At 35.5% G+C, this 25,166-nt stretch overlaps 1 protein-coding gene across 1 annotated transcript in view; it reads left to right on the top strand.

Moving 5' to 3' along the window:
• tgfb2 (transforming growth factor, beta 2) overlaps positions 1-21,046 on the top strand; it is a 41,302-nt gene extending 20,256 nt beyond the window's left edge. The window contains exons 2-7 of the mRNA XM_058747411.1: positions 5,272-5,435; positions 12,581-12,713; positions 14,421-14,531; positions 15,888-16,056; positions 17,657-17,810; positions 17,970-21,046. Of these exons, the coding sequence (XP_058603394.1) occupies positions 5,272-5,435; positions 12,581-12,713; positions 14,421-14,531; positions 15,888-16,056; positions 17,657-17,810; positions 17,970-18,128 (890 nt within the window). The 3' untranslated portion in view covers positions 18,129-21,046. The remainder of the gene's footprint in view (positions 1-5,271; positions 5,436-12,580; positions 12,714-14,420; positions 14,532-15,887; positions 16,057-17,656; positions 17,811-17,969) is intronic.
• The last annotated feature ends 4,120 nt before the right edge of the window (positions 21,047-25,166 follow it).

The raw sequence follows: 25,166 nt of genomic DNA, 5'->3' as shown, positions 1-25,166 counted from the left end.
ATTAGAATTAGAATTCCTGAAGGATCATGTGACACTGAAGCTTTGATCACAGCAATAAATTACATTTGACATCATATATTCACATAGAAAACAGTTCTTTTAAAATGTAATAATATTTCACAATATTGCTGTTTAGATTTTAATGTATTTTGGATAAAACAAATATAGCCTTTGTAAGCAAAACAGACTTCTTTCAAGAACATAAAAGATAAAGGAGTAAATCTTACTGACCCTAAACTACTGCACTACTGATATGCAATTTATAATAAAGTCAAACATAATAACAGGAATTGTTGATTTATTTTGTACCACCTTATGCATTAAATATTGACAATAAGAAAACACTGCAGAGTGATATGAGAGACAAATGAATGACAAAATACGGCGAATGACCATTCAGAATAAAATACTCCAGAAAGCCCTATAATAAAGTTACTTCTCTTGAAGTGAAAATTCACAGTTTTCCTTCAAAGCCCTGATTGTTCTTACAGTCACGGCAGCTGCCCAATGTTTTCTTCTGTCCGTCTCATGTGGACGGACGTCCTGCTTGCGTAGGCTTATTAAACAAACTGTTGAGCCTCTGTAATCCCTGACTTCTGTGCAACGCTCAGGCTGCGTTTAGAGCTTCAGGCCTCACACACTCACTACGGCATACTTTTTTTCACAAATATATCAAAATATACAATATATTTGCTGAAATATATTTCAAAATATATTTATATTAATATATATTTTCTACCAAAATATTGTTTTGTGTATTTGTGAAAAAAAAAAAAAAATATATATATATATATAAATATATTTAAATGCATAAATATAAATACATTTAAAAATATAAACTCTAGGCTATTCCATAGAAATTTGCATTGCATTTTCTTGCCCTGAAATACATTTTGAAATATATAAGATTGAAATTAAATGTATTTTCAATTTGCATTTCATTGAGCTTCACTAAAACATAAATTTAGCATATATTTCAAAAAATATTTTGGCCAGAAAAAAAATCCACCATATGGGGAACATGCGAAGCTCATGCTAAAAACACATTAGTTACACGTGGTTGTGGGGTGATTTTGAGCAAACTGAGTGAATCGCTGCATGTCACACGGCATCACGCCGCTGTAATTCATGTGGTGTCACAGCGGCCCTTCAGGAGCTCGCTTACACAGTTGTGCATGTGGCTTTGGTTGTCTTTGTTAATTTGTTGAGCTACTGTGTGGAGTGTCGCTCTCATCTCGATGTTGCACACATGGTTCTCGGCACACTAGCGGTGTGTGTCTGTGTGTGTGTTTACGGGGCCTGTCAAAGCACATGACGTTCACACATGGTTTGGAGTTCTGTGTGAGTGCTGGGCTACTGGGTTCACTCAGGAACCATATGGAGCGCCTCTGTACCGCAGCTGACCCTCGCGTGACGGCCCGGCCCCAGAGGTGTGTCCCGCTATTGTTTCATCACACTCTCAGTGTACACACTACGCCTCGACGCGCCCCGTGAGCACGAGGGCTCGCACGTAAAAAATGACATCACTGCAGCAGTGCTCACTGCCTCTGCAAGACTCTGATTTACACAGTGAACGTTTGAAATAGTTTAAACGCCTTGAGTGCCATCAGCTGTGTGAAAAATATGCAGACTCTTGAGAAAAAGAAGTATGCACTTTAGCATACTTTTAAAAAGAGCACTTACTGTATTATGGAAATAATATACTTTAAATAAAATTCTGAATGTAATGGTTATGGACACTCAGCTAATTTGCATGATATTTACAGTTAAATGTATTTTAGTTTAAATTTATATTAAATGCAGTTAACTGAACTTTAGCTTGCTTTTCTGGCCCACTTAAGTAGGTCTATATATGCAAGTTTATACTCTGGGAAAAAAAATTGGTGTGGAATTTAGTTTTCAATTTTTCTCAGAAATTGCTAGTAAATTTCAAAAATAATTACAAAGAAAAGGGAAGTTACACATTGAATTAAACATGATTTTTTTAAGTAAAAAGACTGAAAAATATATTGTTGTAAAATATACTCGAATAATCTTTAAGTTTAAAGTTTACTGCTGAATTTATTGACAAGCATTTATGGTTAAAAATAAAACTATAATTTAAAAGTGTACTAAAATTTGCTTTAATGTCATTTATATTGAAATGTGTATATTGTGTATTTAAATATATTTGCAATTACACATTTGTAATGATGATATCATTTATGTATGTTTAAAATATATTAACTTCAAATGCACTATATAATAATGCACTGCAGTTAAAATTATGATCAAGTACTTTACACGTGCTTTAGTATGTTAGTCAGCATATCAAAAAAGTGTCTTTAAAGCACAAGAAAAACATTATTAAAACATAATGATTATAATGTACTTTAAAGTAAAACTTTTGATTTTACATTACTACAAATTGCACTTTTAAAAATTACTTGTGTGTCAAACAGTCATGAATGTGTATCTTTTTCAGTCCACTTAAGTGTCCTTTTATTTAATTAATATTATATTATCTGCAGGATTTAAAAACAAACAAACAAAAATAAACAAAACTATACTTTAAAGATTTTAAGTACACTACAAGTGCACATTCAGTACACTTAAGTGCACCTCTTTTTTTCAAGGGGAGTAGCAATCCTGAGTCAGTTTAACTTCATCCAATAAGCTACTACTATTCAGTGCCCTCCACTAATATTGGCACCCTTAGTAAATATGAGCAAAGGTGGTTGTGACAATAAATCTGCATTGTTTATCATTTTAATCTTTCATTCATTCATTCAAAAAAAAAAAAAAAAAAAAAAATTTGAACTTTTCATTGAAATAATACAATTTAAAGTGATGGGAAAATCACATTATGAAATAAATGTTTTGTTTTTTGGGGGTTTTTCTCCAATGCATGTTGGTCACAATTATTGGCACCCTAGAAATTCTTATGAGTAAAATATCTCTGAAGTATATTCCCATTCATATTTACATTTTTTAGCACACCAAGGTGACTAGGAACATGAAATTGTCCAGCCGTGACCTCCTGTTCCACACAGGATTATAAATATGAGGAACATAAAGCCGAATTCCCTTAATCATCCATCACAAGCAGTAAAATCAAAGAATATAGTTCTGATGTGCAGAACAAGATTGCTGAGCTTCACAAAAAAGAAAGTGGCTGTCAGAAAAGAGCTAAAGCATTGAAAATCCTCATTTCTACCATCAGGACAAAAATTAAGAAGTTCTAATCAACTAAAGATGACACAAATCTGCCTGGAAGAGGATGTGTGTCTATATCGTCCTAATGCACGGTGAGGAGGAGAGTCTGAGTGGCTAAAGACTCTCCAAGGACCACAGCTGGAGAATTGCAGAGATTAGTTGAATCTTGAGGTCAGAAAGCCTGAAAAAAATATCAAACAGCCCTGACATCACCACATGTTGTTCGGGAGGGTTTCAAGAAAAATTCTCCTCACTCATCCAAAAACAAACTCCAGCATATTTAATTGTCAGACACGACTGGAACTTCAAATGGCACTGGCTTCTATGGTCAGATGAAACTGAAAAAAATAACCAAAACCAGATGGGTTTGGTTCAAACAGGGATAAAAAAGTACCCCATGCCCACGGTTAAATATACTGCTGGATCTTTAATGTTGTGGGCCTATTTTTCTGCTGGAGGTCCTGGACGTCTTGTTCAGATGCACGGCATCATGGATTCTATCAAATACCAGCAGATAAAAAAATAGGCTGTCCATGCTACTAAATCTCATAATAGGCCATGGTTGGGTCTTCCAGCAGGACAATGATCCAAAACAAACATCAAACTCAAAACAAAAATGTGTCACTGAGAACAAAACCAAGCTTTGGTCGTCCAGTACTCTGACCTGAACCCTATAGAAAATGAGTCGAGTGAACATAAGAGGAGAAGCATCAACATGGAGCTGGGAATCCGAAGGATCTGGAGAGATTCTGGATGAATGAATGGACTCTGATCTCTTGTCAGGTGTTCTCTAACCTCATCAGGCATTATAAGAGAAAACTCAGAACTGTTATCTAGGGAAAAGGACGTTGCAGTAATTGGGTGGCGATAATTGTGGCCAACGTGAACTAGAAAAAAAAACATTTATTTCATAATGAGATTTTCCCCCCACTCTCCATTGTTTTACTTCAATGAAAGGTTAGAATTTTGTGAAGTTTTGGAATGAAAGATCAAAAGGATAAATGTCCACTCTCAGAAAGATGGGCATCTCATGAACCGCGCTCCTGTGGTTCGAATCCTACCTCTCAGATAGGTCCTTCAGGGTGTCTTGGAGGGGTGAGGTTTCAAAGTCACAACTTCTTGCTACTGGGGTTCCTCAAGGCTCAGTGCTTGGACCACTTCTCTTCTCCATCTACATGTCGTCATTAGCATTGGTCATTCAGAAGCATGGCTTTTCTTATCACTGCTATGCTGATCAACTCTACTTTCCAACCAGTGATCTGACGGTAGCTGAGTAACATTTCTAGCTGGATGAAAGACCATCACTTTCAGCTCAACCTTGCCAAGACAGAACAGCTCGTGGTCTCAGCCAATCAATCACTTCACCACCACTTCTCTATACAGCTGGGTTCATCAACCATAACTCCTTGGATGTAGCTCAGTGGTAGAGCACATGCTTTGCATGTATGAAGCTTGTAACCTGAAGGTTGCTGGTTTGATTCTCGCTGGCAGGAATTGAAGGTGGGGATTGTGAATGAATAGCACTCTCTCCACCTTTGATACCATGACTAAGGTGCCCTTGAGCAAGGCACCGAACCCCTAATTGCTCCCCGGGCGCTGGAGCAATGGCTGCCCACTGCTCTGGGTGTGTGTGTGCATTTGTTCACTACTCACTGCTGTGTCACCATACTTGACAATACGTCATGACTTAACTTAACTTCCAGGACAGCCAGGAACCTTGGAGTTGTGATCGATGATCAGTTAACCTTCACAGACCATATTGCTACAACTGCCCGGCCCTGCAGATTTGCCTTATACAACATTAGGAAGATTAGACCCTTCCTGTCAGAGCAAGCTGCACAACTCCTTGTCCAAGCTCTTGTTCTCTCCAGACTGGACTATTGTAATGCGTTCTTGGCAGGCCAAGGTCTACTATCAAGCCTCTGCAACTGATCCAATATTTAGTAGAGGGCACTGTATATACAAAAGAACTAAATAATGGTGTGCAGAACTGGCAGAGGGATTGGATTCTTTGCACACATGCTGGTACATAAAGTGTCTTAGCAGGTCAGTAACACTGCTCACTGTTTTTTCCAGATGTCATCTCTCCAACACATTATAACCCGTACTTCAGGAGGCTCAGGTTTGACGTGAGCTCCATGGAGAAGAACGCCTCGAACCTGGTGAAGGCAGAGCTCAGGATCTTCAGGCTGCAGAACTCGAAGGCCCGTGTGTCTGAGCAGCGGATTGAGCTTTACCAGGTGAGTCCTGTCCTCTCCATCAGCCCTTCAGCATCATAGCATTTCATTTGACTTCATCCACTCATTCAATTCCATGAACTACTTGCATGCACACTTGAGCTGTTTTCACACTTGGTTCATTTCCTTGGTAGATCTCTCATCAGAGTTTTCTATTTGGATCCAAACTACTTTATATTTTTACATCATCAATGCTTGAAACAGCTAATACCATAAACTAGGTAATGTACTCATAATAAGGTTCATAAAAATACAAGCATTATTAATTGATAAATTAATCTAAATCATTAATTATTGGATTATCATAAATTAAAATATTATTCTAAGAAGTTATTTTAAAAGTTTACGCCAAACTATTATGGTATCAGAGTGGTTGTATCATCCTGATTTAATTTTAATTTAATTTAATTTAATTTTTTTACTTTTATACCCCCAGTGTCAAAATTTATTTTATTTCAGAAAGCATGCTTATCCTAAAAGCGGTGTGTTCAAGTCATTGTATGTAAGAATTGCATCCCAATGTATTTTTGAATAAATTAACAGATCCGGACAAAAAAAGAACATCATGTCACTCTTGCTGATGCAGTATTGCTTAAATGAGGGTGACAGATGGAAATTATTTGCTCCCTGCTTCTCAGATGTCTCCCCTGAAAACAAAGCCCCCAGTAATCTCTTCTGAAAGTCACATGTGAGATCTCAGATCTCAAACTGTTCTCAGATTTGCCAAGATAACAAAGTCTGCAATCAAAATTCAGAGATTTCATTAAGAACACAAACATTTCTCATTACAAACATTCACATTATAGCCCTATATTCAATGTATGTGAACACTTGTTGTTATGTATGCAGTTTTATTTATCCTAAAGGAATACAGCTGAAAGAAATTGATACATGAAAGTAGGGCTACGCCCTAATAGTCGACTAAACGTTAGTCGACCAGAAGAGGCTTGGTCGACCAAAATTTTATTAGTCGCTTAGTTGCAGAAAAAGAAATAATAAAATAAATAACACTGGCGAAGTCACGCAGATCGTTAACGGCTGGTTTATGTGGTAATACAGTACATCGGGCAGGACATCCAAATGCTCGCCTATCATTCATCAACCTCAAATATGGCTTATGATCTGAAATATTTTAGTATTAGCAACTTTACATGGCTGCCCAATCTAATGTTAATGGAGAAATGTGCACTGTTCAAGTGTCTGTGTAGAAGAGTAGAAGCTGAACAGTAGCGCTCGCTGCAGGACAGATGAAGGCGCCGGTGCGCTCACTTGCTCTTAAAACAGTATGTCATTTTTGCTCATACAGATAAAATTAATACATCTTTCGAATCTGTAAAGACTCTGTTTAATTGTGTACACGCAGAATAACAACAAAATTTTGCGCTTTTGTAAAATAATGAAAGCAAACAGGATGCGCTTTCTGTCTCAGTCTCTGTGAACTTGAGCACCAAACTCTGTGTATGCTTGCCTTACAGACATAATATATATAGAGAGAGAGAGAGAGATGTCTACTTTCAAATAAACCAATTAAAATGGAAAACAAATATTCTCAGATTATGTAGTCCGTATGAAATATTCATACAGGTGCATCCACTACTGTGGAGATGACGAGTCAGTGTCTCTGACTTCATCTCTTAAACTGAAAACAAAAAAACACTAGTTTATCAATGAATTATTAAAATGTTGATGCAGCCTCCTTACTCTTTTTCCCTGACACATTCATAATCATTACTTCTGCCTGTGTGCGCTTGAACGCTTATTATGCAATGTAGGCAATTAAAGGTGCATTATTATGATTTAAATGGTTTATTAATAAACGTGCGATTAGTCGACTAATGCTTCAAATGAACGACTACTAGTCGACCAAAAACATGTTTAGTCGAGGGCAGCCCTACATTAAATAAACGTAACTGAGTACTCCAGTAACTCTTGCGCTGTGTTGAAAATCTTTACCTAATTTGGTTTTTGACTGAAAAAAAAAAAGTATTATTTGTGGATAATTTTGGCAATGTTCACTGAAAAAACTGAGATGCATGAGCTCAGATCAGTTCCAAATAGAGACTTGGGTATGTTACATCATTGCTGTTTTCATGTTTATTACTCTTTGTCCATGTAATGCAGGGATTCACAAACATGTTTGTCAACCAAACCCCTTAAAATAAAATATTTACTTCAAATATCTATTTAATATCTATAGGAAGTTAATATTTCAAGTAATTTAACAACAACATTTGCATGTTTACAGTTGTCCAATGTTGGTTAGTGGTCACATTATGTAAACTAATAAAATATTTATATTAATTTTATTTTATATTTTTATGATTTAATGAATTATTAGCTTTTTATCAACTTTTTATTAAACCCACTGCAGTTCTTACATTAAGCCTTAAGCATTAAGTTCTTGCATTGGGAAACCATGCTGTAATGTAATGTTTAATGCATTTTAATATGTTGATTTAAAAAAAAAAAAAAAAAAAAAATATATGTATATTAGTGCTGTCAAATAATTAATCGCATTCAAAATACAAGTTTTTGTTTACATAATATATGTGTGTGCTGTGTATATTTATTATGTATACATAAATACACACATGCCTGTATATATTTAAGAAACGATGTTACGCTTATATATTAAATGTATTTATATATGATATAATTTATATAAATATAAATATATACATATAAATACATGTAAATATATTCTAAACATATGCTGTATGTGTGTGTCTTTAACGTGCTGCGTTAACGTGAGACTCTTATCGGGCGATAAAAAAAATATCGCCGTTAATCTATTCTCAAAGTTGGGTTGGGAGCTGGGTCTATACTACGCAAGCTATGATGACTTTCACCTTGATATTTTAGCGGATGTATACCTTGCCAAATTGCACTGTAGGGGCGAGAACGAGTCTTCGAACCTGTGTGTATGCGTGCTAATATGGATGCAGCTATGAAGCCGCGGGTTTGCTTCAGGAAAATTTATTTTAAGAAGCTTCCCAATGGAAATCTCAGTGTTTCCCCTACCATTATTTTAGGGGTAAATAAAATAAGTTGATTTTATTTAATTTTATTTTCTCTATAGTGCCAGACCACAAAAGAAGTCATTCAATGTTACCTTCCCTATAGAACAGGTGTAAACCTTGTTCTTTTATTAAACAAACTAAATAGCCTTATGTTATTTATCTTATTTACACGACGGCGTGTCATTTATGTCTCTACGTTACATGGTCGCGCTCTCTGTATCATGAGCACAGCGGAGTTCTGCCCGGTTCGCGCACACACACACACACACACACACACACACGTGGCGCACACACAAGTGAGCACACTCCCATTCCTATTTGTAAATATTAAGCCACAAAACGTCTATTTAAATATGACTTCTGCGTGTCTCTGTGTTAATGTATGGCGCAGACGCGCGGGTTTGTTCACTCATACAGAAGCGCGCGACGCTTGCGGCAATATTAACGTCTGTCCTCTCACTAAATGAGGACATAAATACATGAACAACATCTCCAGAACTGCTCTGAGAGTCACTTCATGAGCATTCGAGCGTTTCATTTGAGAAAAACTATCCTCATATCATATACACAGAAATGTAAAGGTATTCACGGCAACCCGTCAAAATAAAAGTTCGGTTTCACTTGAAGACATTGGGCAGAACGTAATAGACTACTACTACTAAAACTATTAAAACCTTATCTTTAAAGAATAATCATACAATGTATTCAATGTTATTATCAATATTAAATCCCCTTTATTTTTATATCGGGAAAAAAAAAAAGCCCCCCAAAAAGCCTTTTAGGTAGGCTAAGTTATGTCATTTTAAATTACATAATTTAATTTAATTAATTAGCCTATTAATTATCAAGACACCACAATTACCATGTTTGCTTCTTGATGACTGCTATTTGTTTACTACTAGTAGTGAATTTATTCTGATCTATTTGGCAGAATTCAAATGAGCCATTTTAATCTAGATTAATCTAGATTAATTCCAAGATTACAGTGAGATTAATCTAGATTAAAAAAATTAATCTATGCCCACCACTAGTCTTTATATATACATAATAAATATACACAGTACACACACACACATATATACATATATTATGTAAACAAAACTTTTATTTTGGATGCGATTAATCTTTTGACAGCACTAATATATATATTATTTTTATTTGCTTTAAATATAGTACATATCAATATGTACCATATTTAATGGTAAGCTTAAAACAGGTTCAATAAAAGTAGTCTAAAAATAATCTAAAAAGTAGTCAGAGTATTTATTTATTTATACATTTATTTGGATAGGGACAATACAATAAACATGATTCCAGTCAATGACTGGAAAAAAATGCACTGCACATAGAGATTATAGCAGGTGCTAATTTGCATCTCATGTCCATTACCTAAAATGAGTAACCTAGTTAGTACGTTACTAACTACAGTTTTCATCTTGTAATCTGTTATCAGTAACTGACTACAGTTTGTTAGTAATCTGCCCATCTCTGCCCGTGAGGAAAGTCAGTAAGTTTTAGCCCTGTGCGATAACATTACCTGGCATTTTCAAGAAAAACTAAATCCTCTCTAGGTCACAATGATTGGAACACAATACAGGGGTTTAATCTTCTGAGCTATAAATGCAATACCAGATTGCACTGGTAAAGTAACCCAGAAGCAGTAAAGTAACTCAAGCCACTTACTCACTTGTGGTTCGCTGAAACACACTCAAGTTCAGAAAACCGTTTTCACAGCAAGCAAACGAAGCAAACAGTGACGTCAAACAGGCTTGTGTACGCGGTGTGAAAGCGCCCACACATGCACTTTTTAACCTCTCTCCTCCTCCTCCTCCTCTGTCCTCGTATGTTCGTTTATTTATCTTAAGGGTGCTGTAGGGCTCCGGCCCATCGATCAGCGGGGTTTTATGTGTGTGTGGAGAGACGTGAGTGTGGAATGCTGTTTGGTGATTTAGAGTTCGGAGGGTCTCGAGGGCTAAATAAAATCCCAGCGTTGTCGAGGTCCGCGCTCCCCGCCTCCCACCTGCCTCTCCGTTTAACCTCGCTCCCCTCCTCTCTGTTCATGTGTCAGGTCCGTCATGACAGGTGCAGTAAACACTGGCCCACTAACACAGAGATGGTGAATGTCTTAGGGAGGGTTTAAAAGGAGCTTGCAGGGAAGGGAGAGGTTGATCCGCTTCCATTTGTATTACTCATGTTAAAGATCCTGTTGTAGCTGGTCAGGATCATACAGTCGTTATAATTAAAGTGAACTTCAGTTCTGACAATATAGTGCAATATAACACATTTAATATAGGTATTACATTGGCTAATTAAAGAAGGGAGTCAAAAATAGTGAATCTAATCACCATACTGGCAAAAGTTCACTTCAGGAATGAACTAAGCAGTGTCTGTTTGATATTTGGTGTATAAAAAATGATGAAACAGCTCAAACTGAAAGATTAGAAAGAACAATACAATATGCAATTTCACTGTAAAGCATGTACTTTATTTAAGCTGTCAAACCGCAAGACCAAAATAGAAGGCCAAACTTTTTTTTCCCCAAATATCATGAATCATTTTTATTGACCACATGACTTTTATTTGGAGGACAAAAGTTTTTCAAATGTTTTTTGATATTTAAACAAAACTGCTTCTAATGAGGTTGGCATTTTTTATTTATGTCCTCAAAAGTTCAAAATCAATATTGATTCAGAAATTAAAAATGTTCATCACAGAAGAGGTGGTTATGGTTATGATTTATTATTATTAATTCATGGATATTTTTTTCTAAGCCATAATATAAAAAGTAAATGACAAAGTATTACAATTTCTTCATAAAGATATCAAAATCAGTAATAATTCAGAAATGATTTTTTTTTCTTCCCAATTATCAGGAATAATTAATTCCTAAATTATTAAATTATTTTAAATAAATATTTCCCCCTTTTTTTAAAAAGAAATACAATACAAGAATATGATTAACTAATAAGTAAGGTTTCCTTTTAATGAGGTTGACATTCTTGACTTATGTCCTCAAAAAAATTCAAAATCAATATTAATTCAGGAATGAAAAGCATGTTCATTCATCACAGAAGAGAGTTTCTAATTCATTGTATAAGTAGCTTTTTTAATGAACACGACCGTTCAAAAGTTTGGGGCCAGAAAGATTTTTTTAAAGTATATTCTGGTTACAAATTCTGCATTTATTTGATCAAAATGACAGTAAGCACTGTAAAAAAAAAATAAATAAATAATAAAAAATATTGAAATATTACAATTCAAAATAACAATTTGCATGTGAATGTATACTGTAAAATGAAATATATTCCTGTGATCAAAGCTGAATTTTCAGCATCATTACTCCAGTCTTCAGTGTCACATGATCTTCAGAAATCATTCTAATATGCTGATTTGCTGCTCGTGAAACATTTCTGATTATTATCAATGTTGGAAACAGTTGTGCTGCTGAATATTTTTTTTGTGAAATCCGTAACACATTTTAATTTTCAGGATTGTTTGATGAATAGAAAGTTCATCTTTTGTAACATTATAAATGTCTTTACAGTCACTTTTGATCAATTTAATGCATCCTAGATGAACTCAAGTATTAATTTCTTTCAACAAAATCTTACAGAAGTGTATTTTAATAAGTAGATCCCTCATATCCCTTCTGTTAAACCAATCAAGCGTTACTGCCGTTCAGCGAGGAGATTTGTCTCCGTATCAGCAGTTGTGTAACTAGACTCCAAACTGGCCCAAAATCGACAGCAGACCCCTGTAGCTCTAGCCTAACAACCATACAATTAACAATCTCCATTTTGGCCTCCGTCTGAGCCTCCCCATCCCACATTCACCTCCGCGGCCTGATGGAGGGAAGCTGAGCCGTTGCAGCGCTGCAGCTGAAGCAGTGTTTTACGCATTAAGAGCTGTGCTGTCCAACGTAAACAGAGGAATAACAGTGCACCCTGTCCAGCATCTGTTTCCGCCACCGCAGCCTCTCCAAGCATTTCCCAGACCTGGCTAATCAATCAGGGAGCTTCCAATGGGAGGAAGGGAGCCGCTGCTGAGGCGCTGGACAGGGTGCCGCTCTAGACGGGCACGTTTGCGGTCTGTGCTTGACCCGTGCTGATGCCTGTCCTGTTTCTGTAGATTTTAGGTCACAAGGACCTCACGTCTCCCACTCAGCGCTACATTGACAGCAAGGTGGTGCGCACCCGCACGGAGGGCGAGTGGCTGTCGTTCGACGTGACGGAGGCCGTCAGCGAGTGGCTGCTGCACAGAGGTAAAGTCCTGTTGGAAAATCCAACTAAAATCAACTTCAAGAAACCAAAACGGAAGACTAATGCCTTTTAGGACTAACATTGACGAAAACATTACTTTTAGCTGATTTTAAAATTTACAGTCTTTCTTTTACGGACCAAAAATATTGCTGAGTCACCATGTACTCATGGAAGTGTGTAAAAGAAGTGTGCTTAATTGTATTAAATGTGCACTTGTAGTGTATTCCGAATATTTAAAGTATATTTTTAAGTTAATATAATATTAATGAAACTAAATATTATTTGATATTGCATTTAATTAAGTTCATATTTTAAATGTACTAGATTGCATCTGTTACAAATGTGTGATTACAGATTATTCAAATACAATTCTCAATAGAAATTACATTTTAAATTAAATTAAATTTTAAATTAAAACAGAGTTAACTAAAACTAAAATCATTAAAAAACAACAAAAAAATGTGTTGCTTGAAATAAAGTAAATGTTAAATGAATGTTTCTTTCGTCTAGTTTCCAAGGCAACATTTATCATTTTCATTTAATTTAACTTGATGTACTGAAGTTAAAAATTATAAAAACTACATAGACATATTTGAAAACAACAAAACTAATTTAAAAATGGCAGTACACACACCAAAATTACAAAACATACCTTTAAAAATATATTTAAAAGTAACATGAAAGCAGAAAATATAAATAATAAAATCTAGTTCAAAATATTTAAAAAGTATAATAGTATCTTGCATCAAAGTGTATTTTAGTTTAACAAACACGCTTGTGCTTTCAATAGAAAACAGAACACTGAAAAAAAAAAAAAATATATATATATATATAGTTGGTTTAACTTAAAAAAGGTAAGTAACCAATAAGTTAAGTTAATACAAAGAGACTGACTTAAACTCAAAGTGTTATGTTATCTGAACAATATTAATTATCTTAAAAAAGGTGTGATAAATCATGAAAATCGTTTTTTTACAATGAAGTAATTAAAAAACTTTATATAAAGATATACTTAAGTTCTACTTAAAAATCACCCTTAAGTTCGACTAATTACGTTTAATTTAAATAAACTATAATACTTTTTTCTTTTTCATTTAACTGCAATTAAGTCCAAAAATATTACATTCAGTTCACATTTAATTATATTCACTTAGGAAACTTGACAAAGTATATTCATTCAAAGTGTATTTGGAAACCTAAAACCTACAATCAGTATTTCCAACTGACAAAATAAAGCAAAAGATATAAATAATAATCTTAAAACAAAAGTTGTTGTGAAGCATCTGCGCAGTACTGTAAATGTAATGGATTTAGCCATTTCTGTATTCTCAGTTCAAATCCTTCGTGCATGTAGCGTTGAGTGAGTTTTCACCATGGCTTTTCAAAGTGCACAAGAATAGCAGTAGTAATGATGAAGGTCAGCGTCCATGAGCTCATAACAGCGCGAGCCCAGCGGCTCTCCATCACATTACGCAGGAGAGCGATAGAGCTCAGGCTGAAGCAGCAGATCTTCAGTATTACTGGAGTGGCTGTGATGAATGCTGGAGCTGAGAGACAGCAGTGACGCTTTGTGTGACTCCTGAGGGATGATGGGAGTGGGCTAGATCTGCATCAGGGGCCAGATCCAGAGATGAGCTCATTTATCTGCTGTAGATTATCTGACCTTGCTGTGCATGTGTGTGTTTCTCACTGTTTTTCTCTCCCACCAGACAGAAACAATGGATTCAAGATCAGTCTGCACTGTCCCTGCTGCACATTTGTGCCGTCAAATAATTACATCATCCCCAACAAGAGCGAGGAGCTGGAGGCGCGCTTTGCAGGTGGCTTTGGGTGGGGGTGTGAGTCTGTTAGTTTGTGAGTGAGGGCTGTTTCTGTGTATGTGTGTGAGTGTGTGTGTGTGTTGGAGGAAAAGAGAAAAATGGAAATCAATGATTTTGATTCTTCCTAGAGTCCATCAGATTTGATTTATATATATATTTACTTTTTTCCATAAAGGATTGGATCTGATTAAGGCATGAATTGCAGCAAATCAATTTAAAACAAAGTGCACTTAAAAGCACACGAGCAGGCCAAAGTCTGGACACACCTACTCATTCTAGATGAGGCCTATTTGTCACGTTTTACAATAATAATAAAGTCATCAAAACTATGAAACAACACAAATGGAGGAATGGGAATTATGTAGTAACCAAAAAATGTTAAACAAATGAAAACTAGCTTATATTTGAACGTCTCCACCCTTTGTCTAGATTACAGCTTCTAGTCACATCCTGCTTTTAACTGAAGAAGTTTGATGGACACATGTTGATGCTTATCCTTGAGCTGATCCTATAATAATAATAATAATAATAATAATAATAATAATGTTTTTTTTTCCAAACAATATTTGGTAACACTTTAAGGTCATTGTTGCACGTTACATGTACTTACTATTTTAATAACAATAAATTATGCATAATTACATGCAAGTAACCCTAACCATATACTGTAGTAAGTACATGCAGTTAATTAATATTATTCAGTACTTAAATGTATAATTGCACTGTAACAAGGACACCTTAAAATAAAGTGTAACCCAATATTTAATTAATCCTAAAAGTTACAGGTTCACAGATTAATGAAAGGTTTAGTGGTTTTAATGAACCTCTTTGTGATTATTAATATCATCTAAAATGAACTAATGTAAGTTGGGTAACAAAATTTCTGTTTTTAACAGAATTTAGATTTCAAATTATATTTATGGTTTAGATTTAAACCTTAAATTTTGTTTTAATATTAATCAAAAAAATACCTGAATACCTTGATTTAAAAAAAAAAAATAAATAAATAAAAAAGCCCTTTAAAAAACCGTCATGGTCATTTAATTTTTTTTTTCAGTGTAAACAAGTAATTAGTTCATGCATTCCCTATAAATTGAGCCCACACTGAATAAAATAAAATAAAATTGTTTTAGAAACTCTTTTCATTTAGAAATTGCTAGTCAATTTCACAAATAATTACAAAGAAATTAAAAAAGTAACGCATTGAATTAAACAAGTATAAAGACTGAAATAGTAGTTTCTTGTAAAACATACGCCAAAACTTGCTGTACTGCTCTACTGTTTGAGATACAGGAATGTCTTAGCTTGCTGACGCAAACAGTCTAACCCATTGTCTGGTTTCTGCGCGGTTCACAGGTATAGATGACAGCTTTGTGCATGGAGGGGATCTGAAGATGTTTAAAAAGCGGCGTCACAGCGGTCAGTCTCCGCACCTGCTGCTGATGCTGCTCCCGTCATACCGACTGGAGTCGCAGCACAAGAGCCACAGACAGAAACGCGCTCTGGACGCGGCCTTCTGCTCCAGGTACCACCTCCTCACAGTCTGCATCTGAACCGCAGCGGAAGAGTTTAACACAGCACAGTGCTTCTGGGGTCTATAGATATACTCATCTGTCATTAGTTAAAAACAGCCAGACTTCAGTCCAGGATTATGCAATCGGCGGGCTGTGTATCAAAGCGGACCGGACCACCTATCAATCCAGACTCGACTTAATCAATGAACTGGAAAACTTTTCACTGTTGGATTAAAGCTAAAAGTGGCTCGACTGTCTTTTAATAAAAGTCATCTGTATTCTTGCTCGTCCAGCCTATTGCTGTCACGATCACGTTTTCACTCACATTATACCAATGTGCTGTTAATTTTATATTTCCTGACATATCAACTTCCATCATAGCATCCAGTATTAACAAGCTGAGAAACTAGCAGACATTTGTCTCCAAATCGTAAAAAGAAAAATTGACATTGAGAATGAGTTCAGTGAAGAGTGGACTGATCTGATTAGAAGTGTTGGCCAGAATTCAGGATTATAAGAAATCACTTGAAAGAACCATTTTCTTTCCTGTGTTGACAAATTTCCTATAGGAATAGAAGGTTTGGGCGGGACGTCTCGAAGGACTCATCCCTTTTGTTTTTTTGTTAATAGACATTAACCACATCACAGCTGTGAGCCATGATTTGCTACATTCTATTCAGATGCAAGATATATTATAATAGAGGGAGGGATATTTTCATTCTAGAGAGCATTTGACTGTTCAAAAATCTGTGTAGTGCATAAATGCATATGAATGCTTAAATTCATTTTAGCCATGAATTAGAAATGAATTAGCCACAGAGAAATTACATTAATCCAATATACATTTTGCAAGTTAATTCAGACTAAATTATTCCTTTTCATTTATAACTTTTAACCAATTAACTAATTTCAATACTGTAAACAAATTAACAGCTCGTATTGTATTAAATTATATATTTATAAAATATTATATATATATATTTTTTTACAGTTGACATTTCAAACATTGATTAACAATATCTAATGTCCCCGTAATACTTCACGTTCACACATTTATAGGTAATTCATGCTGAAAAGTCAAACGCTGTATTGAGAGAGAGAGCAGTTGTATGATTTTTATCTAATTCCAATTTATTTTCAAGTTCAAGAATTGAAATGAAATTTGAAGGCATTTCTTGCCAACTCTATTCTGAATGCTGCACATTTAGCATATAACATTAGGGATTTAATGGTAGAAAACTACTGTAAAAAGTGGGAACTTACCTTAAACAGCTAGTTCTAGAGAAAAAGAGTTTTGTTGGTATAAATGAATGCATATATTGTAGACCAGTTCAGTGATGTTAAATAGTATTTTAACAGTTAATTTAAATGTTACCATTTTATCTGTGTGCTCATGGGAATACTTGCATAGTGCTACTGCAGTTATTTCTTAGGTCGAAACAGGATTTTTCTCATTTTAATCCTCAAAATATAGATTATCAATTATGAGAGTATTAATATTTTTGTGCATATACTGTAGTTTGAAAGTGTGCCAACAAAGAAAGTTGCGTGTCAAACTTCTCCATCGTGTTGAACATACATCAGCTGTGTTTGTTTCCCATCATCCCACAGGAATGTGCAGGACAACTGCTGTTTACGCTCTCTCTACATTGACTTCAAGAAGGATCTGGGCTGGAGGTGGATCCACGAACCCAAAGGTTATAACGCCAACTTCTGTGCGGGAGCCTGTCCGTATCTGTGGAGCGCAGACACCCAGCACAGCAACGTAAGACAAAACATTCAGTTATCATTTATCATTAGTTTTTATTTTGGGAGGAATTAATATAATTCTAGATAGAATGCTTCTAGGTGCTGATTTGTTCTAAATTTGTCAAGCAATGAATTACATATGGTTTCAATAACTGCATTTCATGTTCCGTTTCAGATCCTTGGCCTCTATAACACCATCAATCCAGAAGCATCCGCATCTCCTTGCTGTGTGTCTCAGGACCTGGAACCCCTCACAATCCTTTACTACATCGGAAAAACCCCCAAAATAGAGCAGCTCTCCAACATGATTGTCAAGTCCTGCAAGTGCAGCTAGGAACCGATCAGCTCCGTTTCCGAGAACACGCATTCACTCAAACAAACACACAGTAATTTAAAACCCAATCACACACGTGCTGGGCAGGGTGTCGAGGTACAACAGAGTAATTCCTACAAACTGCTGGAAACGGCCCTGTTGGCATGTGTCACATCACCCGCTCGTCACTCTATGGATGTGAGTTTGGCAAACACTGGAAGTACGTGATAGGTGTCTATATGTGAAGCAAGCGGAAGAGAAAATCCCTTGTTCCATTTATTTCAAACCAACACTTCTGTTTTTTTTTTGTGTTGTTGTTTTTTTTTGTTGTTGTTGATTTTGTTTCCCTCAATAATACGGATACTGTTTGTTTGGTAATATATAAAACCCATGATATTGTTCACCAATACTGGTGAAGAGCTGAAAACCTCTGGCGAACAGTTGCCACAAACTGCGCAGTTGTCGCAAATGAACTTCGAGTTTGGAGCAAATGAAGCGTTTTTGCATAGGGGTTGGCGACAGAAAGATGAAATATTCCAGAAAGTTAATGCAAGCCTCAGAAAGACATAGTTTAAGCCACCTTACATGGTGTAAAAAAAGGCCAAGACCAATAAGTCATGTTGTTCCAAGCAGCCAAAGACGTTTTGTTCCATTGCAAACAGAAACATTCTCTACACAAATACGCAACTGCACACGCAAATGCTGCAAAGCAAAACCATTGCATTTTTGTATCACTGTGGCAGAAACAAACAGAGTTTCCATCAAATGTCTGCACCATTAATCCAAATGCTTTATTATGCAGATAGCTGGATATAAACATGCTCAGAAAGATTCTCTTCAAACTGTTGCTCTGCCATGACAGTAATTGACCTGGAAGAGAAAAGTATGCTATGATATTTAAGTTGTGTTTCAGAACTTAACAGCGTGTGAAACTGAGCTTGCAAAGCAAGACGTGTTTATGATTATGTTCATATATGTGGAAGAACGTTAAACGCCTTATTCTGAAGTTTAAAAATGTTTGTCTACAAATTTATGTCTAGCTAGCTCTTATTCTTGACACAAATCATTTGTAAAGATCACAACAATACCTGCAAAAAAAGTCCCAGGCAGAAATGGTGCCTATAACACAAGCCTGAAAGTTAGTTCCTTTAGGATTGGCAGAGGACAGTCTTTACTGTATTTTAAGGTGACGCTGTTACAGTGTAATTACACAAATATGTACCGAGTAATATTAATTAACTGCATGTGCTTACTGTAGGGTTAAGTACATGTAACTATGCCACCTAAAAATAGTGTTTGCACTGTTTGCATGGTTTGAAAACAATTCACAAATTAAAACAGCTGCAAACAGCCACAAATTTGCATAAAAGCAGGCGTTTCTGAAAAGAATGACCGTGACTTTTAGATAGTCACCGCACAGAGCTATACCAGGGCATGTTGTGCCTGGTTAAACTGGAATACGGGTGGTTAGTAAAAAACATGCGGGGTACAGCATGCAAAATTGGCAACTTCTTGAATTCACCCTATGGTCCCTTATTAGAGCAGGTGAAGCTGTGATGTCACCAACTCGACAGTGTTGAAAGGAAGTGATGTCATCAGACTGGTACAGAGACTGAGGCGAGGGCAGGTCATTTGCAATAGGTGTGTTTACATGCACTAATCAGAATGAATCCAGTCCGAATCAGATTCTCAAAGCTCCGTTTACACTAACTTATTTGTTTACACGTGCATTACATGAATTGCGAACAAAAATTTTGCACATGCGCAGTTCCCAGTTGCCACATTCAGAACTGGACATATCTAAAAATATATATATTTTTTTTTTTCTTACCAGTTTGTAAGACAGAACATGTAAATAAACATACACACGTTTGCATGACATAAAACTATCACTGATGCATACGAGTACTTATGTTTGCGTATTTTCGAATCTGTCCGAGAAAATAGTCATGCTTAATTTTTTTCCTGTTGATTGGATTGTTTAAGGCTTGTAAACCTGAAATAATCAAATCAACAGGAAAAAAAAGAAGCACGTAAATCACCCCTTTAAATTCGATTTGAATTGTATTTGGAATCGTTTACATGAAGGCTTTTCAGTCCGATTGAGCCATTGATCCAATTCTAAACGGATCATTTGGGTGCATGTAAACGTAGCTATTGATGTGAGAAGAGTGAGTTGCTTTGGTAAAGTCAGAGATTTTGATGAAAGGATTTGAAGAATGTGAACAGACGTATAATGGATGTGTAAGTGAGAGACGGTAACATCCTTTGAACATGTTGTGCTGAAGCCAGCTTGACGAATGCACTGCAGCCGCCGCGGACGCTGACGTCCACAACACTTATCATGGAGAAATGTTTTCTACACATCTCAAAGTGTCTTCCTGAATTTGTGATTTTGTTTTCTCTCAGAGAAAGTGATCCTTTGTTACGAAGAATTGCACTGACTATTTTATTGCTACATTTTTTATTTGTAACTTTTGTTTGTTGGTTTTTATTCGTAGTAATGGCTTCACCCACATAACATGAGCAGATGATGTGAGTGGCTTCCAGGTGGAGGTTCCCCTTTTAACTAGTCCTTATCTTAACCAGTGTTAGAGAGAAACTGGTGGCAGATCAGATTAAAAGAGCAACGTCCATTCGTGATTTTTAGGTGACACTTATTTTATTTGTATTAGGGCAAGAATGCCAGTGGACTTCCTGCAGACACAGGAAGTGGAAGAAGACACCAGCATTGTCACACTAGAGCTGTTTATTGTTATTGTTGTCTATGATGATGATGATGTTGATATTGTTGACCCACTATGATGTATTGTAACACATTACTGTTGTGGTGCTCTAGTGGTAAATAAATTATTTAAGTGACAAGTGATTGTGCGCTTGTGTTTTAGTTTGATAAATTGCATTTGTTTTTGATTCAGACAAGTCGAATATATAGTCTTATATGCTCACTGCTTTTTTTTGTTCAAAAATACAGAAAGAACAGTAATATTCTAAAATATTAAAATGTTAAATAACTGTTTTCTGTGTGAATATATGTTAAAATGTAATTTTTTCCTGTGATCAAAGCTGAATTTTCAGCTTCATTATTCCAGTATTCAGTGTCACATGATCCTTCAGAAATCATTCTAATATGCTGATTTGCTGCTCAGTTTTTAATCAGTTATTATTGGTGCTGAGTTATTAATAATGATTCTTGTTATTGTTACAAATATATATTATAAAAATACACCGATAAACAATAAATGCATTAAACTATACATTACAATTATAGCAAATGAATAAATCATATAAATGAAAAACTTCAAATAATGAATAAAACACAAATATAAAAAATACATTAAATTATAAATTAAAATGCTCCATCGGGACAAGACCACGGGAATCAGATAAGCCCTTTACACAATCTGACATGGCTGCGGTTGGAATTGAACTGCGGGTTTCGTCTGGCCAGAGGAGAACTGACCCCCGACTGAGCCTGGTTTCTCCCAAGGTTTTTTTCTCCATTCTGTCACAGAGGGAGTTTTGGTTCCTTGCCGCTGTCGCCTCTGGCTTGCTCAGTTGGGGACACTTAATTTCTAGCGATTATCGTCGATTTGGTTGCACAGATACTATTTAAACTAAACTGAGCTAGACAATGACATCTCTGAATTCAATAATGAAATGCCTTTAACTGAAAATTGAGAGTTTAATCTTATCATTATGTAACGAAACTATAAGTCTCGCTTCGTAGGGGAAATGAAAACGTTACCCTGGAAGACTTAAAAGTGAAAGGATCCTAGTCCCCACTCTGGTGCTTTGATTCTCAATACGCACAATGTGTGAATGTGTTTTATCTTACACTATTGTATAATATATTATAAGTCTAGGTAGTGTGGGCTTCAGGTCAGTAGGTGTCAACACGGTGGCTTCCTGAAGTGTAAACGTGATGTAAATTGACAACTCGAATTCACATTCCCACCCTCCTAAACCTGATAGTGCAAGTGAGACGCCCCTACTCCAAGGTAAGTAAAAAAACAAAATAACTTTCAACTGTATTGCTTTAACAATTAGTAATTTATTTTTCTTTTCTTAGGAAACTGGATTTATGTCTTCAAAGTTGTGTTTCAACAAAATAAAATAATAAAATGAGAAATAAAAATAAGTTCTCTGGAATTTCCTTTCAACCTTGGTAAACCTTCAAAAGATTAACAATTTCAAACACTTCTGTATAACACCTGAGTCATTCTACGAAACAGGTGCCATTTTGGTCCAGAACATTCGATGAGATGCATAAGGCACAAAAAATGTACTAAGTGTGTTTCAAAAGCTTAAAGTAATTAATTGAAGTGTTCTTGCTAACATGATATATGATAAAATACTTTTTTAAAATTAATTTTTCTATTTTTTAATCATTTTTCATTAGTACATAGCCAATTACACATGTCCATGTTGATCAATATGATATTTGCATCTAAAATATCATCAAATAGGACTAATTATTATTATTTTTTAGTTTTTTTTTGTTGGACAATTATGTGTCCCTGTTTACATAAGACACATTTATTACAAAAAAAATATTTTATGATTTGTGTGTGAAAAAATAGATAGGGAAAACAGTTTTTTATTGCATTTTTTGCATTATTAATGCAAATAAAATTATATTTCAGATTGAATGCATGTATGCTGGGTGTGGAACTTGACTACATGGGAGATCTGTGGCCATTTTGGGATGAAATTTACCACCCCGTAACATGTTTTATTGTGACGCGGTGGTAATGGATGTAATTGAAAGGTTCTGCTTCCTGTTTGAATGTGAGGATGTGTGAAATCGAGGATTCTAATAGGCTAATTAATTTATTTTTCTGTTAATTTAACCCTGTTTGGTTCATTCACATACTTACTATATCACTCTTACACGTATCTCTTTCAGTCACTCATCACTCACTCACTCACTCACTCACTCATTCACTCGCTATCTGTGTTTAATGAATTACATTTTATCCATTTTTAATGAATTACATTTTGATCCGTCTCCATCATGGCTACATTAAGTACTGCTGAGAGACAACAGCGATGCTGATGCACATTCACAATTCTGTCTATGGACATTTATTTTTCTCTATATTTTTATTACTTTTGTTATTTATAATTTATTGCCTATTCTCTTTATTATTAGTATTTTTATTACCTTAAATTATATGTATGTCTGCACTATGTTTGTACTTCTGTACTGGAAGCTCCTGACACCAAGACAAATTCCTTGTGTGTGTAAACACACTTGGCAATAAAACTCTTTCTGATTCTGAGTTAGGATTATAAATAAATGGACACTTGTAGAGAAAAAGAAGCAGGCCTATCACTGATGAGTAAATGTTTTTACATATGGTGTACATGACTTTTCCATACCACCCCGTCACATCAGTTACCACCCCGTCACAGGGTCATTTTGTTAAAAATGTATAGAAAGGAAATGAAATGAAATGTTACATAAATTAATGCTGAATGATGTTCTTGTTGTGTGGACTAATCCAATAAATTTAAATGTATTTGTATTTTTTAAGTGAATTTGTTTTTTCAGTACAAACAACGAGGCGACTGAAATGTTGAATTCATTTTTCAAGATTAAAAATCTAAGAATAAAAAAAATGCATGAATTACATACTTTCTATTGATAGATTCTAAAAAAGGGACATTTTACTATTAGGAAAACATATTTTAAAAATCAATTTGTTGTTTTACTACTCTAATGGTGTACATATTGTCCGTTACAGGGTGGCACAATAAAGGCACCCTTTCCTGAATAAACAGGGCAATAAAATTAAGGATTTTGTGCCTGAGGTGGGAAAATGTGTATTCTGAAGGATTAACATATCTTTCAAGTTGTAGGTTTTTGAAAAAAAGGTTTGTCTTTAGTGAAAATTTTGAAAATTGCAAAGTGGAAATGGCACCCGTTTCATAGAATGACTCACCTCAAATATAAGTTTTACAAAATTATTTCCAATATCAGGACACAAGCTGTTTAACAAACAACTCTGGATGGGTCACAAACTCTTATAGTTCAATTTGAATAGCTCACTTCGAATGAGTCACTCCAAATAACTCGTTTCAAACCATTCTTATGAATCAATTAATGATTCGGTTTCCTTTGACTCAGTCCTCACAAACAGATCAAATCGACACTCTCAGTTCATTCCAACACTCAGCTCAGTTCAGTCAATATCAGTAAAGTTTTTGTGTATGTGTAACGAGCTCTTGTACCAGTCTGTAGCAACGATGGCTTGGAGGCGATGACTTACAACAACGAGTCAAACAGTTGAAACAGGACAGTGAGAGGTTGTAAGGATGGTAGGGTAATAATAAAAATTTTAAAAAACACAAGCAAAAAACTCAGCGTGGCCCAGGAAAAACTCAGGAATTTTCTGGAACAAAATGGCGCAGCTCGGCCACAGCACGCACTGACTCTTGTCTCAAAAGATAAGTGCTTCCCAAAAGAAAAACGGATCATAGGCGATGGACAGTCTCGACAAAAATGCAAAAATACTCAAGAGAGAGTGTAAAAAAACAAATCAAACACTCTGTGAAAAACTCACTTCCAGTTTACATACGTATTCTCGTGCACTGACAAGTGCACTTGGGTGACGTGCAGGAAAAAATGAATGTCTCTCATTCTAAAGCACAGCTCATCAATGACTCGGGAACGCAGCAATACTCTCAAAAATGCTCACAGTTCGAAAGACGCACACAAAAACAACAGTGCTCAGAACGAAACTCACGGCTCCAGCAACTCTCTCTCGTGCTCTCAGCTAGTATCTCACACTGTTCTCTGTTCGATGACGCAATCAGCCGAACTTCTGCAATAACTCCGTCTACAGTCTCACACGATAGCGTTAGTGTTCACTGGACTCACAAAAACTCAGATTAACTGTGCATTACTCTTCTTTCACATTTCCCACTGCAAAAACTGCCGATCTTTCACACAGCGAAGCAGCACAACAGTTTTCAATGTTGATAATCAGAAATGTTTCTTGACCAGCAAGTCTGCATATTAAGGATTTCTAAAGTAATGATTTCAGAGATTTT

The sequence above is a fragment of the Onychostoma macrolepis genome, chromosome 16 (genome assembly GCF_012432095.1).
Source record: "Onychostoma macrolepis isolate SWU-2019 chromosome 16, ASM1243209v1, whole genome shotgun sequence".
Classification (NCBI taxonomy): domain Eukaryota; kingdom Metazoa; phylum Chordata; class Actinopteri; order Cypriniformes; family Cyprinidae; genus Onychostoma; species Onychostoma macrolepis.
This window is presented reverse-complemented; position numbering and strand designations above follow the sequence as displayed.